We start from the raw sequence: 14,889 nt of genomic DNA, 5'->3' as shown, positions 1-14,889 counted from the left end.
GACACACACACACACAACCCCCCCCCCAAAAAAAAAACCAAAATAAAGGGAGGTATCCTACAAAACCAAGCACAGTCATCATGTGATCAAGCAGCAGCACTCTCTGGTGTTTATCCAAGTAAGTTGGAAGCATGTCTAAATGTTTATGTTTGCACAGAAACCTTTGTGTGTTTGCAGCAGTGTATGTAAGTGATCAAAGGACCCAAGCAAACAGCCTAAAGGAGGAAACATTATTTTGCCCATGATTTCTGAGATTCTGTTCAAAATACTTGTCTCTCTGTTGGTTGTTGGCAGAAGACAGTGGTGAGAGAAGGTAGATGATGTGGCTATGACCCCATGGTTGACAGGAAGCACAGCTCACTGGAAGGGACCCAGGGACTGGTCCCCAGGACACACCTTCAGTAACCTACTCCTCTAACTAGCTATGCTCCAGGTTCTCCTTTCAACATTAGATCATGGATCCATCAATGGATTAATCTATTCGGTAGGTCAGAGCCTTAGAATCCAAGAGTCTCTAGAAATGCCCTCACACACAGCCCTGAAGTACCTTTTACTAATCTCTGAGGTATTCCTGAATCTTATTAAGTTGACAATCAAGATTAGCCATCACAAGCTGCTTTATTGTAACTGTCAACATCTGAAAGAAATCAAGACAGTCTTGAGAAATTAACTGTGGTATATCAGCAGAAAAATAAATGAACCACCAAGTTATGGAAAACACAGGGGAATCTTAAATGCACATCACAGAGTGAAAATGAAAATCTGAAAACGCAAAGTGTGTGACCATACTTTCGGCTACTTTCCCGGGTTGTTTTCCCTACTACCCTTATCCCTTCAAACCCAAGAACACTAGGTAGGGGAGAGAGAAGGTTCTAGGGGGAAGAGAACATCAATATCCTTACACTAATTCCTACTGATTAGAGACATTGAGTTCCTTAGGGCAAGTCCAATCTTGCCTCAAGTCAGGATATCTCCAATCAGCAACCAGCAACCTGCAACACAGAATAGCAGCCCCAAGGGCAGCAACAGCAGGGGCAGCAGCAGCCACCAACCCCTTTCAGGGTTCTGACATTTTATAACCTTTTCAAGGGTCCCCAGAATTCCTAACACAAACGATCTTCAGCTGGCAAAATGCCAGAGCACAAGACAAATCCTAGTCAGCTGCCGTCATAAAATAACCCTATATCTCACACCTGGGATTAAAACAAAAAACATATTCACACAACACTTCTGTGTTTCTTAAGAAACCAAAATTTTCACTACAGAACTCCTGTATGCTTTCAACTCTATACATTCTGGGAAAGGGCAAAACTGAGGCAATATTAAATACACTAGTGGCTGTCAACTTGTTAGGGGGAAGAAGTGAGGAAACAGAGCAGAGGATTTCTAAAGCCATGGGATGATTCCAAACACATGCTAATAAGAGCATCACACATCCAACATCCACCAAAATCACTTGTGACACTGAAAACCAGCCATGGATGCCAAAGGCAACCCAGGCTCCCCAATTCGAACACACATCCCATGCTGCTGGGATACAATGCTAATGAGGGAAACTGGACAGTGCAGAACATCTGCAGTTTCTACTGAGTTTACATCTGAACCTAAAATGCTGTTTAGAAAAATACAAAGCCCAAGCTGGAGAGATGGCTGCGGTTAAGAGCAATGGCTGCCATCAACGATGACCCAGGTTTGGTTCCCAACATCTACTTAGCAGCTCAAAGCCATCTCATGTTTATTACCCTTTACACATTTACAGTTTTCTGGGTATGTGACTCACTGTGGCCATGCTCATCCCGCCTACCTCTGTCCCATCTTCCCATCCTCTAACCCCTCCCTACTTCCAGCTCTTATGATCTGTCCACCAGGCTTTCCATATTGCACCATGGGCATTGGCGGTGTCGCGCCCCACTCGACCAGCAAGGAAGATGCAAACAACCGGATCCTTCTCAACAGCCTTTATTCCAGAAGCACTTCATCATTCTTGCAGAGGACCCCGAGTACCTGGAGCGAGCTGCTTATATACGCTCAGCTCTGGGCGGGGAATGCGCGTGGAGGTGCACTATTGGTCAGAATTGCAATGCTTCATTTACATATCCTGCTTGGGAGGGGTTGGCACCAAAACTAAGTTGGCCCAAAGGTGATCCCATGCGCAGTGCACTTGTTTACCAGTAGATCATACCGGAAGCTGGTGCCATCTTGACCAGCCAAGTCAGGTCAGCGGCCTACATGGCAGAAAGATACAGATGTGTCATTTAGGGCTGAGAGGTATATGTGCTTGCTTTTTTATTTTCTTTTGAGTCAGCTAAGTAGTCCTGGCTTGCCTAGAACTTGCTATTAAGCCAATCTAAGGCTGGAATCAAACTCACAGCAATCCTTCTGCCTCTGCCTCCCAAATACTAAGGTTATAAGCTTACCCCAGTGTAGCTAAACCTCCCTTTTTATAACCTCTTTACTAAGGGTCTGTAAACATGGCTCAGCAGGTAAGAGCATTTGCTGCTCTTCCAGAGGATCCAGGTTCCCTTTTCAGATTCCTCATGATGGTTAACAGTTGTCTTTAACTCCAGTTCTAGAGGATCTGGATCTGAACATTTTCTTCTTGCCTCACTGGGTGCTTGTATGCACTTGCTGCACAGTCAAAATGTCTGAACACACACACACGCGCACACACACACACACACCATACACACTAATAAAAACAAAAAATAAATCTTAACAAACAAAGATCTTTTTCACCAAAAGGTTGTGGACATGTTCCACGTTAAAGGCAGTGAAAGAGACCCAGTAGCCAAATGTGGTGCTGGGCATGACTTGGCCCTAACTGGAGGGAAATATGCCCTAACTTGCCATTGTTCAGTCAATTGTCAAGGTAGAAGAAAACAATACATTCAGACAACATTGCATCAGTGTTAGTCTTGTTGTCTTGTTCTTCCAGCCAAAATTTTCTGTTTAATGCTGGCTAAAGTTTTCTTTCCAGTGACTGTTCCCCACAGCACAGAGTATCTTTTTCCACCATTCAAGCCCTGTCCCTCCAAGGCTTTACAAACACACACAGGACCTTCCAGAAAAGCTGCCCAGCATTTCAGGTTCATGACCTCCACTGAGCTGATGGATCCTACTTCCAGATGTCTGGCTGTCTGCTTTCCTAGCTTTGTACTCTCAGGGCTAGCTCTGTATAATGTATCACACGTCACAGAGATCTGGCCTCTAAAAGGTGTTCATGGTCATTTGTGTGTCTGATGGATCTTCATCGATCAGTTACAGTGTACTATTAATACACAAAGATAAATAAAACATGGCGTCAGTCTTCAAGAGACTCATGGTTCTATTGTAGGAAGCCAGTTGTAAGGTTGTAAATGCACAGAAATACAAAGGCACAGGAAACTGTTCCAAAGTAGACTGCACCGCTGGTTGTAAAGTGAGGCCTGAAATATGAATGTACAGGAAACCGTGGGCAAAGACTCACGATGACACACGTCTGAGAGAGTGGATTACATGGCAGGCTGCTGCAGACCTCTTGTGGGTCTCCTGTGTGAACGCCGTGCTCCTTACCCTACCTGATTCCTACAGCTGTAAGAAAGGAAGTGAAGGGCAAGCTCAGGAGACTCAAGCCTCTGCTGGAAAAAGAGGCAGCTACAACAGAGCTGGGGCAGTTTCAGAGTTTCCCAAGATCAGATAACTAAGAAAATGCTGTGATACACTCCGGGATATGTGTACCGCCTGTGAGAGTAGAACATACTGTCAGAGGGTCATCCAGGGGTCACAGACCCAGAGTGTGGGTTGTGTGCCCTCTAATCAGCTCAAGTTGATCCTGATAAATGACAGGAAGGTTTGACCCAGACCCTTTCCATCACTCCAACAATCTCTATTTCAAAGAAGCACAAAGGCTTTCTATCCTATGAAGAGAAACTGTAAGGTTTCATGCTTAGCCTGGGGAAACAGAGCTGGAAGAATTTTCTCCAGCACACTGTGCCATGGAGAGCAATGGTCCCACCACCCCATGGCTTACATGACATCTAACAAGGTGCGTGTGACCCTAAGAATCAGGTCACAATTCTCACACACTCAATTGTGTGTCCCACCTAGTGTGAGACAAAGATTACATTGACACCAAGAAAAGTACAAAAAGATACAGGATGCTCACTCTCAGAGCAAGGTACAAATGGTTCAAGAGCATTTCTCAAAGTTTGTGAGGCATTATGGGAAAAACAAGGCCCAAACATCTGGAATAAAGACTGAAGTGGAGCAGAGTTTACTTCAGAGTTTGCATGGTCTAACATATGTTGCAAATGTCTTAGAACAATGTGGCAGACAGATTTCCTAACACTTGACTCATAGAAGCCATTCTTTTCCTGACTACAGCATCTCAGAGGATCCTGTTCACACTGTACTAAAGCTCTCAGAAACCTGAGGAACAGAGCTCTTAAGAGATGCTCAAAAGTCACTTAAAGGAAAGGAAATAGGGGTTAAGAAAGAAGAGACAACAAAAGTCAAACTGTCCTCCTCTGAACATATTCAACAAAAGCAATTTTACCTTCCTTTCTTCCTCCCTCCCTCCCTCCTTCCTTCTTTGCTTCCTTCCTTCCTCCCTTTCTCCCTTCCTTCCTTTCTCTTTCTTTCTTTGTTTTTCTCTTTTTCTTTCCTTTTTAACCCTTCTAAAAAATAGTAACTTTTGACTACTGTAAAATCAATATTATCTTACTCCTTTCTCTCCCTCTAGAACAGTGGTTCTCAACCTTCCTAATGCTGCAACCCTTTAATACAGTTCTTCATGTTGTGGTGACCCCCAACCACAAAATTATTTCGTTGCTACTTCATAACTGTAATTTTGCTACTACTATGAATTGTAATGTAAACCTCTGACATACGGGATATCTGTTATGTGACCCCCTCCCCAAAGGGATTGTGCCTCAGAGGTTGAGAACCACTGCTCTAGAACACCTGATGGGAACGAGGGTCCTGTAATCTTGATGTTCTAAGATAAAGGATTGAAGAACATTGAGAATGTAGTGATGTGGCTATGAGCCTGGATTTGGGAGGTGGAGACAGAAGGATCAGGAGGAGTTCAAGGCTATCTTCAGCCCAGATACCTGGGCTAGGTAAGACCTTTTCTCAGAAAATAATTGAAATAAAAACCGTAAAAAACAAGTTGGAAATTTCTATTTCAAAGGAGAGAGATGCAGACCAAACCAGACCGAGACAGATGGTACCCTGACTTTGTAAATGGTCCTCAAGGCTTTTGAAATTGCTGTTGTAAAGCCTTCCTGACCACAGCAGCTGTACACCATGTAGATTGGTTTCAATGCTCCATCATGCCACAGTGCCACAGGATTTATCAGGACTCTTCACACATTTGGGAATGCATTTCCAGCCCTCCTGCTGTGTCCCCACTGGAATTGAGTTGCTACTGGATGGTTCAGGATGGAATCTCACAGCTTACAAGTGAGACCGCCACTGCTTTCCCACACAGCTCTTGTTAGTAATCTCAGACTGCATCTGCTCTTTTTAAGATGTTATTTTAAAGATGTTATTTTATGTGCATATGTGTCGTGCCCTCATGTATGTTTGTGATCCATGTTCATGCAGTGCCCTCAGGGGACAGAACAAGGCAACAAGTGCCCTGGAACTGAAGCAAAGATGACTGTGAGCTGCCATGTGGGTGCTGGGAGTGGAGCTCAAACCCTCTGGGAGAGCAGCCAGTTTTCTTAACCTCTGAGCCCCACTGTCCTCCCTAAGAAGAAATACAAGAAACCAAAGGGGCGTCAATGATGCAGACTCTTGTAGAAAATACTGAACCCAAAATAGAAAGTTCCTGGATATTGTGTTTTACCAAGCAGACATCCAAAAGCAATAAAAAAATAAATTTCCAGCTATCGGAAGGTAGTGTCTTGTGAAAAAGAAATTGATTTCTTCCATTAAACAAGCAGATGTGCTCTCAGGAAACCAACCTGGGGATGCCTAATGATCCCAGAAGAGCCCAGAACAACGAACTAGGTGATTTCTTCCAGGAAGATGGGACGCCTGGTGCTAGAAAAGACCACAGACGTCTGACTTAAGAAGTCGACAATTTAGAGAGTATTAATTTTTTAATTAGAGAAACAATATACGTTCAATATAGACCTGTTTGAAAAATCAGGAAATAAATTGCACTTTTTAATCTGTTTTTGTTTGTTTTCGACATAAGGCTTCTCTGTGTAGCTCTGGCTGTCCTGCAACTCACTCTGTGGACCAGGCTGGCCTTGAATTTAAAGATCTGCCTGCCTCTGCATCCTGAGTGTTTAAAGCATATTATCACCACTGAGAGAGGAAAACACATGCTCTTTCCACTGAAGATCCTCATGTATTAACCCACGGAAAGGCAGTTAGAACAACACACATAGTACATCACATTTAACAGCTGAGAACCTCAAAGAAGAGAGGGGACCTGAGGAGGGACATCCTTGATTCACCCACTGCAAATGTTTTCTTTTATATATATAGTCTTAGTTGTCCTGAAACACACTGTATAGACCAGGCTGGCCTCAATCTCATAAATGTCTGCCTGCTTCTGCCTCCTGGGGCTAGGAATAAAGACATGCACCACCACAGGCTGCACAAATTTTGTTCTAAATCTCTTTTCAAAGTAAGCATAAAATAAAAGATATACATCTTTTCTGAATCTTCTTTTACCTCTTCCATAGAAACACCATTGTCTTATTTCCTTCCAATTTCCAAAAAAGGCCACCAGGCCTTCTTCTATAGGAAGTGCCCGAGGTTAAAAAAAAATGTTCACTGTTCCATTTCTCCATCAGCAAGGCACACAACACACCACTGTAAGCCACTAAAACCCTTCTCCAGGGTTTCCTGTAAGCTGATGACTAGGAGCCAGTTCTTAAAGGACCCTGGCCATCCCAGGCTGTGGTCCTTACTGGGCAGAAAGACTTAATAAAAGTAGGGTATTGCTTGCAGCATTAAGGCACAGTGAGATGAAGGAGAAGTGGAGTCAGTGCACATGATGGATGTGATGTGCCTGTGTGTAAAGATCTCATTCCCCACAGAAGAGAATTTATTCCAGCCGTTTTCACTTGAGTTTGTTGATTATTTTTCCAAGAGCATTCTGGTCTTAAGTTTTGTAAGTTTTTACACAATACTATTTGAGATGACATCCTTAAAGTGAACATTGAGCAACATAACCATGCTGTTTTGTTGAGCCCTGATAGAAAGTGCGGAACTAGGTAAGATCCAGGCCTCTGTGGTGACCGCAATTCCTATAGAGAGTTTTAGCAGAAAATTTGGGTATCTATATCATCAGTGAACTTGGGGGGCCAGAACACCCCAATCTCAGCACCTCTAAAATGCAGTGCTGAACTACATCTCCTCAGACTGAGACTCTCATTCTTTACAGTGGCTGCAGCTGCCTTGTACAGAAATAAGGAAGAAATGAGGAAGAAGATGGGAATTGTTAAAGAACTAGTGGGAAGGAGGAATTGGTCAGCATTTAAAAGCACTTGTTGCGTGATCATGAGGACCAAAGTTCAGATCCCGGCACACACATAAGAAGTCAGATATCTGCCCCACACCTGACATCTCTGGTCCAAGCATCCAGGAGGCAAGAGCATCCTCCTGTTTGCTGGCTTCCAGCCATGTCAAGAGAACATGAGTCTCAGGTTCAAGAGACCTTGCCTCAGAGAAATAGGCAGAGTGATAGGAAGGGACGCCCGATGCCTTCTTACACACCAAAAGATACAAGCACTTGCACAGGCATGCATCACACAGACACACACACACACACACACACACACACACACACACACACACACAATCATTTTAAAATTCCATTGGACTAGAGAGATGGCTCAGCAATTAAGAACACTGACTGCTCTTCCTAGCACCTCTGTAGCTAACAACCATCTGTAACTAGAGTTCGAGGAATCCAAATGCCTCTTCTGCCCTCTGCTGACCACAGCCACATAACTGTGAATATAGCATGTACAAAAACACTCATACGTGTAAACTAAAAAAGGAAAAATATGAGAGATGTGCATATGAGAAAAAAGATGGAATTGTCTTTATGAGTGTGGCTTACCTCAGTTGACATAATGATTTTCACTGTTCTCCACATTCCTGCATATGTCATCATTTCATTTTCCTTTCTGGTTGCATAAAGTTCTGCTGGGCATGTTTGATCCACTGTCTTTATCCATCTGTTGTTGATGCACATCAGGCTGAACCCACTTCCTGACTTTCCTGCACAGATCAGCAGTAAGGATGGCTGAGCAAGTATCTCTGTAGCGTGTCTTCAGGACATAGACCCATGCATGCTGGAGCTGGGGAACAGAGTAGGCCTGTCTCCACTTGTTCTATTTTCCACAGTGGTTCCATAAGATGGCATTGCCACAAGTGGTGAACACAAGCTCCCACTTTTCAGTTCACCATTATTCTCAAATCCTTGACAGCATTAGTTTTTGTCACTTGCTTTCTTTACGACAGGCCTGTTGACTGAGAAAAGACTTTTATGAGAGCCTTAGCTATTAGGAAAATGTAATTAAAATAACCTTGAAGATCTCCGAGTTGGATCCCACCCCGACTACAGAGTGAATGCCAGGATAGCCAGGAATACCTAGAGACCCTGTCTCAAAAACAAAACAACAAAACCCCTCAAAACAAACAAAATAGCCCACCCCACCCAACAGCTTAAAAGTCCATCTCACCCAGGTCACTGTGGCTACCATCAAGAAGACACTGACCACAAGTGCTGGCAAGGATCCAGGAAAAGCCTAAGCCTTGTTCCCTACTGGCTGGACTGTGAGCTGGAGTGGCCTCATGGAAATCTGTGCGGCAGTTTCTCCACAACCTACCATCTGATCCAGCAATACACTATCAAGCATGTGCCCATTCTTCACAGATGACTAGAGGGTGAATATGGGACTCATTTGCATGATGGAGTTCCATTCAGGTGGAAAGAAGTCAACTTTTTAAGAAATGGTTGGAACTGGACAGTATCTTAAGTGAAGTACTCCAGGCTCAGTGAGACAAGGGTTGGTCATGTGTTCTCTGAGACATAGACCTTAGCTTCCAATGTGAAGAATGAGGACTTATGTTAGTGTATGTGAGTTGACAACAAGAGACAGAAAAGAGCCACCAGGAAAACCGGCTTTGAGGGACAGAGTGCCAGAAAGGACCCTGTCCCAGGAGACAGCTGTTGTCAACAGTGAACCTTTCGAGAGCATGGGGTGTCTGTGGTGCTGGCTAGAAGCCAATAGAGTCTTAGATGACTGTTTACAAGGGATAGCAAACTCAGTCACAGTATTCTGACAGCACATAGGCCTCCTTGTTTGGCTCTGAGTCACCTGCTCCCAGGCAGAAAAGGCTGTGGATATTGTGGCTGGAGCAAGAGACTGGAGAGGTTGGAAATGGTGGGGGAGAAAGTGAACACAATACAGGGCAGGAAAATGCCATGGCCCACAGGGTTGGTGGTGTTATTTTGATAGTTTGGGTTTTGCTTTTGTTTTTGGATACAGGGTCTCAGATATTGAGAACTAGCTTCAAATTCACAGTGTAGCCCAGGCTGCCTTCCGACTCCCCACCCTCTTGTCTCTACCTCAACACACTGGGATTATGGGATGCTCTGTCTATGCAGTGCTAGGGACTGGACCCAGGATTCTGTACATGGTAAGCAAGCACTGCCCACTGAACTACACTGTCAGCCTCTGCATGCCTGTTGTAAATCTAGACGATCATGCCTGCTCTATTCCATTGCATGGATTCAAGTCTTATTAGGCTTAGAGAGTCAGTTCCTGATTGCAACCCACACTTCCAGTCCTGCCTTCCACTAGTCACATTCTGCACAACAGAGGGTGATCTTAGGTTGTATCCACCTCTGACTAACACACTTCCTGTGAGCACTGCTGGGAAATCATTCCTTCTTAACCTCCCTAAGCCAGGGTATGAACTTCAGGGATTCCTGTCCTTTATACAGTTGGTTCTGTCTGAAGGCCTGGGAGACCTGTCTACACAAAACACACACGGGTTCCCCTTTGTGTTACTACTCTTTCTGTGCCCTGCACACTCTGGAGGAAGCTTGACTTCTGAATTTCCTGCTGTTTAAGTTCTGCTGGTAATTAGATAATTTATCACACATTGAGAGCTGTGTTCCTCCAGTGTTTGTTTTGGTATGTTTGATGGTAAATCTAAACATGATCTACTAGGAAAGTTAAAGTAAACTTAACATCTATACCAGACTTGGAAGATTCTTGAGCAGACAAAAACTTCTTTCTTACCAGGTCTTAAAAATAGCCTTAGGCATCAAAATTAATGGTAAAAATTTACAAGTTTTTTTTGTGAGTTCAGCCTGCTTTGCATAGTAAGTCCCAGGACAGCCAGAGCTACATAGTGAGACCCTCAGGCTGTACCCAACTTCATCTGAAGTCAATGGATTATGTCATCCCCTGAAGTTCTCAAAATTTAACATTCATCTGAAAAGTACAGATTCTGCCAAGGACCATCTCAGGTTGGTGAGGGTTTTCTGTGAGAAGGGATGTCTGAGAATGGCAAAAACAAACCACTCAAAGTCAAATTGTGGGTCCAAGCTGACGGCCTATGTTCTGATGGAGACAGCTTGCCGGCCTACTTTCTCTCTGTTTTGCTTTTGTTCCCTCTCAGATCTGCTTTGTCTGGAAATCTCTAGACACCTCTATATGTTTTTTTTTTTTTTTTTTTTTTTTTTTTTTAATTATATTATGAATCAGCATCCTGTGACCCCAGGCCCTTAATTCTTAGGAAACAGCAAGAACATATTTTCTTTTAACACTGCAAAAGAATTCAGAGATCTGCTGCCTCTGTCAAGCAGAGAAGGTAAACTAGCTGGGTGGAACCTGAAATTTCTAGGCCCAAAATTACCATTTATTTCTACCACACCTGGGCCTAGACTTGCTGTGTCCCAGGCTGACCTTGAACTCAGGAATGTGCCTGCCTTTGTATCTTTCTGACAAGCTGGTTTACAGTGTAGCTGCCTTTGTTCCTTTACATTCATGAAGGCCCTCATAATTCACATTGCATCCTTAATTTTCACATAGTTGAGAATATATACATTTTCAAACTCATCTTTTTAGAGTTCTTTTCCACAGCCTAAAGAGATGTACTAAAGGTCCCAGCCTGTACCATTCTGCTAAGACATTAGCCACACCTTCGATGCCCAGACTCATGCTATCTCAAGTCCTTATGGAGTCATTAATATTAACAGGGAGGATATTGCTCAAAGAAACATGAAAATATGTATTTTATTATACAAACAAGCCTCATGTCATGGCAATTCACATCTGCTACTCCTGTCCCAGGGGCAGGAACCCTGTCATTTTGTCACCACCAACGCCATGCCAGACTCAGCAATTTTCCACACCAACCCAGAAGGGCAGAGTCCACAAACAAATCCATTGGTGGCTTAGGAGGAGTGGCTTCCCTGCAGCCTTGACCGGGGTCCACTGAGAACATGAAGTACCACCACTGCCCAGTGGGGAGGAGAGGCTAAGTATTGCATCTGGGGCCCAGAAAGGATCAGCAAAATGGAAGCTGGTAACCAGACTAAAGACAGATGTATGGACCTGAAGATGTCACCCCTCTGCTCCATTCTGCATCTGACACTGCATGAAGGCTCACTGCCACATCTGGTGATGCTTGGCTCCCACAAGTCCTTAAAGAGATGACACCTTCGTGTCTGACAGTGATTCCTGACTATAGTTCTGCCCTCAGGAGTCAAGGCAAGACCTCTCATTATTCATCTCTTTTCTGTGTAGAGTCCAGTTCCCTTATGGAAAAAAATAGATTCTTGAAATCTTTCCTTCCTGGTTTGTGTTGAATGGTCTCACAAGTGAACCCCGAGGACAGCTATGGAGGGAGAGGGCAAGGGACAGCCTCACTGAGATCCCAATTCCCTGGGCTCCTCTCCCAGCCACTTCTTTCCCACAGAGAAGCTTCAGGGAAGATGTCCTGTAGGAATGTTCTGGAAAAATGCCCAAATCTCCTCAGATTCATCTGTTTCCAGGGACTGGGTAGATACCTCAATTTGTATGACAACTTGCCTCAACACACACACAAATTCTCTTTGTGTATGTCTCTCCCTCTCTCTCCCATTCTCTCCATCTCTCTCTCTCTCTCTCTCTCTCTCTCTCTCTCTCTCTCTCTCTCTCTCTCAGACAGATACCAGAGGTATAGATGAGTATGCAAAGGTGTTTATTGATTAGGAAGGATCCGTTTCCCTACATTAAAGAGTGACAGGGACAGGTTCCATGAGGACAGGTGCTGATGCACAGGGCAGAGAGGAATTTGTTCTTCACTACTATGATCTTGGCAGTAGCAGATGAGTGAAGGTACCAAGTGCTGGCACTGGAGCTAAAATATTCTATCCAAGTGAACCGGAACCACTGGATAGATGGGACTGTCATGTGCGGTTCTGTTGTCACAGGCAACTGTGTAGAACTTGACTGATCCTGCTGTTTGGTATCTGCATTGGGTATAAGTGCTTGCCGGAGTTGTGAGGTTACAGAAAGTTATGGATACCCAAGATGAACTATCATGACAATTTGTACTTATACCATCTTTGCAGGTGGTATGTGGATTGCCACACACACCAACAACATCAGCAAAAGTTGTATGAAGAAAAGTATTAATGTCCTTACATTTCCTGTATAACTGTTAACAACCCGCATTGCGTCATCACATCTGGGATAGGCACTATTATAGATGTGCTGAATTGCAAACCACTGGGAAGGGGTTGGTCGCTGGCATGAGGCAAGCAGTAGGACAAGTCCCAGCAGCAGCAGGAGACAAAGTCGGGACTCAAGCATATTCAGACCCATGTTTCCTGTGAGAACAGAAGAGAAGTGACTACTCCCACCCTAGTTCAGTTTTCCCTATCTCTTCCTGAAGGCCCTCTGCTGTCACTGTGGGTCCACAGTGTCACTTCTCCTGGACTCTGCCCCATCACTGCCCCTCCTCTCCCAGGTCTAAACAGTCAGTGTCTTACCCAGTCTGAGTTGTAGCTCCTGTGGAACTGAGCACTGGTTGTCCTGGAAATCAGGGATAATGGGTGAGGTCCACTTGGGACCATAGAGAGGAGGCTCTGTGGGTGGAGCTGGTGGCTCAGAGACTTCATCATGAGAACCCACAGATTGGTACATTGCCTGCTTGTGCAACCAGCCTTCTGTTTTTTCACGTGGCCAAGCCATGGTGCTGCTGGCTCCATTGTAGGAAATTAAATTCTAAGTCCTCTAGTGCAAGGCAGTTTGAAGTCTGAATCTGAACTATACAAACAAATCTCCAAATAACCTGTATATTGGCTGCAAACTTTGTGGCTGTGTTTCAGTACTGGACAGATCATGATTCCTAGCCTGGCTACACACTTACAAACAATGCCTTGGGAAGCCAGAATCATAAGAGATATTTACAGTTCTGTCTTTCATCTTTAAAATTATATAATGTCGGGGTGTGTAGAGATGGCTCAGTGGTTAAGAGCACTATGCTCTTCCAGACCCAAGTTTGGTTTCAGTACCTATGCTGGTGGCTTACCACTGCCTGAACTCCATTCCAGGGCATCTGATGTCTTCAAATAGCATCCTTTGGCATGTTATGAACATGCCAAAAATGTCATGAAATGACAGTACACATGAACACAGACACACAGAGACACATAAGTAAAAATAGGTCTTAGGGATCAGTGAGACATCAGTGCTTAAGAGAACTTCCCCTCTGCCAGATCCCTTCCCTTCAAGAGGAGCCCAGTTTGTCACCCAGAGGCCACAACTGCAGATAACTCCAGCTCCTGGGGAATTGGACACCGGTTTGTTTTTTGTTAGTACCTGTACAGGCATACTACATATGAATGCAGACACATGTGAAAGTTACAAAATAAACTTTAAAAATTGTATTCAGAAACAGTAACAAAAGACTGTACACCCAGCATAGTGTATAGTATTTTTCTAATGGGTTCCTGTAAAAGATTTCTTTGTACATTTGCTCCAGAACTAGTACTAATGGTCTGTTTTACACCATGGTCCCGCAGGAGAACACCACTTTATCTAAGATGCTGGACTTACTACAAGCCAATGTTATAAAAGAGACACTAATACACTAACCATAAAAAGAATTTTGCTTTCTCTTCTTCTTTGTGCTGGGGTTTGAACCCAGGGCCTTGTGCACTCTAGAGAAATGATCTGCCACTGAGCTACACCCCAGGGTCACACAGAGAAGAGATTTGGCTTCATCAGATTAAATGCTTCTCTATGGTTTTTGTTATCAAAATCTCCCTTGCCTTCCAATCCAGTGACACATCTCCAGACCTGCTCACACTTCTGTTGTGAAGGACAGCCAGAGTTATATCCTAGTAGTAAGTACTTTGTGTTTTTTTTTTTCCAAACTTGATGAATACTATAATGTATTGTCTCAAAAAATACTTCTTCACATGACCTATAAGTCACAATGAGTATTTTGCTGTCTCAATTGATTGATGTATTTTTGTGCAGATTCCATCTGTGATAGATTATGTCCAAAGCTTAGAACTTCTTCAACCCCAGGATCCTCTTGCAATGACTACTATTGATCTATTGACTGACAGATGCCCAGTGTCAGCATAGTGTTTGACACAGCTCTGCCAAGTGCTCAGGCTGTCTACGGAAATGACAGTACACAGCATTTATAAAATTGTCACAGTAGCCTGTGTTTTAGGGACTGATCTTTGGGGGTGCTAAGAAACATTGAGACAGGGTGTCACTCTGTAGTTTGGCATTGGTTTCAACTTGCTTAGAAACCCAGATTGGATTCAATTTCCTCTCCTTCCTCCTTAGGCTGGAAGTTCTAGGGTCCCAGACTTGCACTTCCACACCAAGCTTCTGAGCCAGCTTGTAAGCAGCCTGTGCT

General features: G+C 44.0%; 1 protein-coding gene across 1 annotated transcript; it reads right to left on the bottom strand.

The window, feature by feature from the left end:
• Nucleotides 1-12,190: 12,190 nt before the first annotated feature.
• On the bottom strand, nt 12,191-13,154 carry LOC117705981 (ribonuclease 2B-like). The gene is given in 3 exon segments (XM_076931073.1): nt 12,191-12,662; nt 12,665-12,838; nt 13,001-13,154. Coding segments are annotated over 3 exon segments (624 nt in total). The 3' UTR covers nt 12,191-12,366.
• Nucleotides 13,155-14,889: the final 1,735 nt, after the last annotated feature.

Source organism: Arvicanthis niloticus, chromosome 3 (genome assembly GCF_011762505.2).
Source record: "Arvicanthis niloticus isolate mArvNil1 chromosome 3, mArvNil1.pat.X, whole genome shotgun sequence".
Classification (NCBI taxonomy): domain Eukaryota; kingdom Metazoa; phylum Chordata; class Mammalia; order Rodentia; family Muridae; genus Arvicanthis; species Arvicanthis niloticus.
Note: the sequence above shows the minus strand (reverse complement) of the source record. Positions and strands in the feature narration are given on the sequence as shown.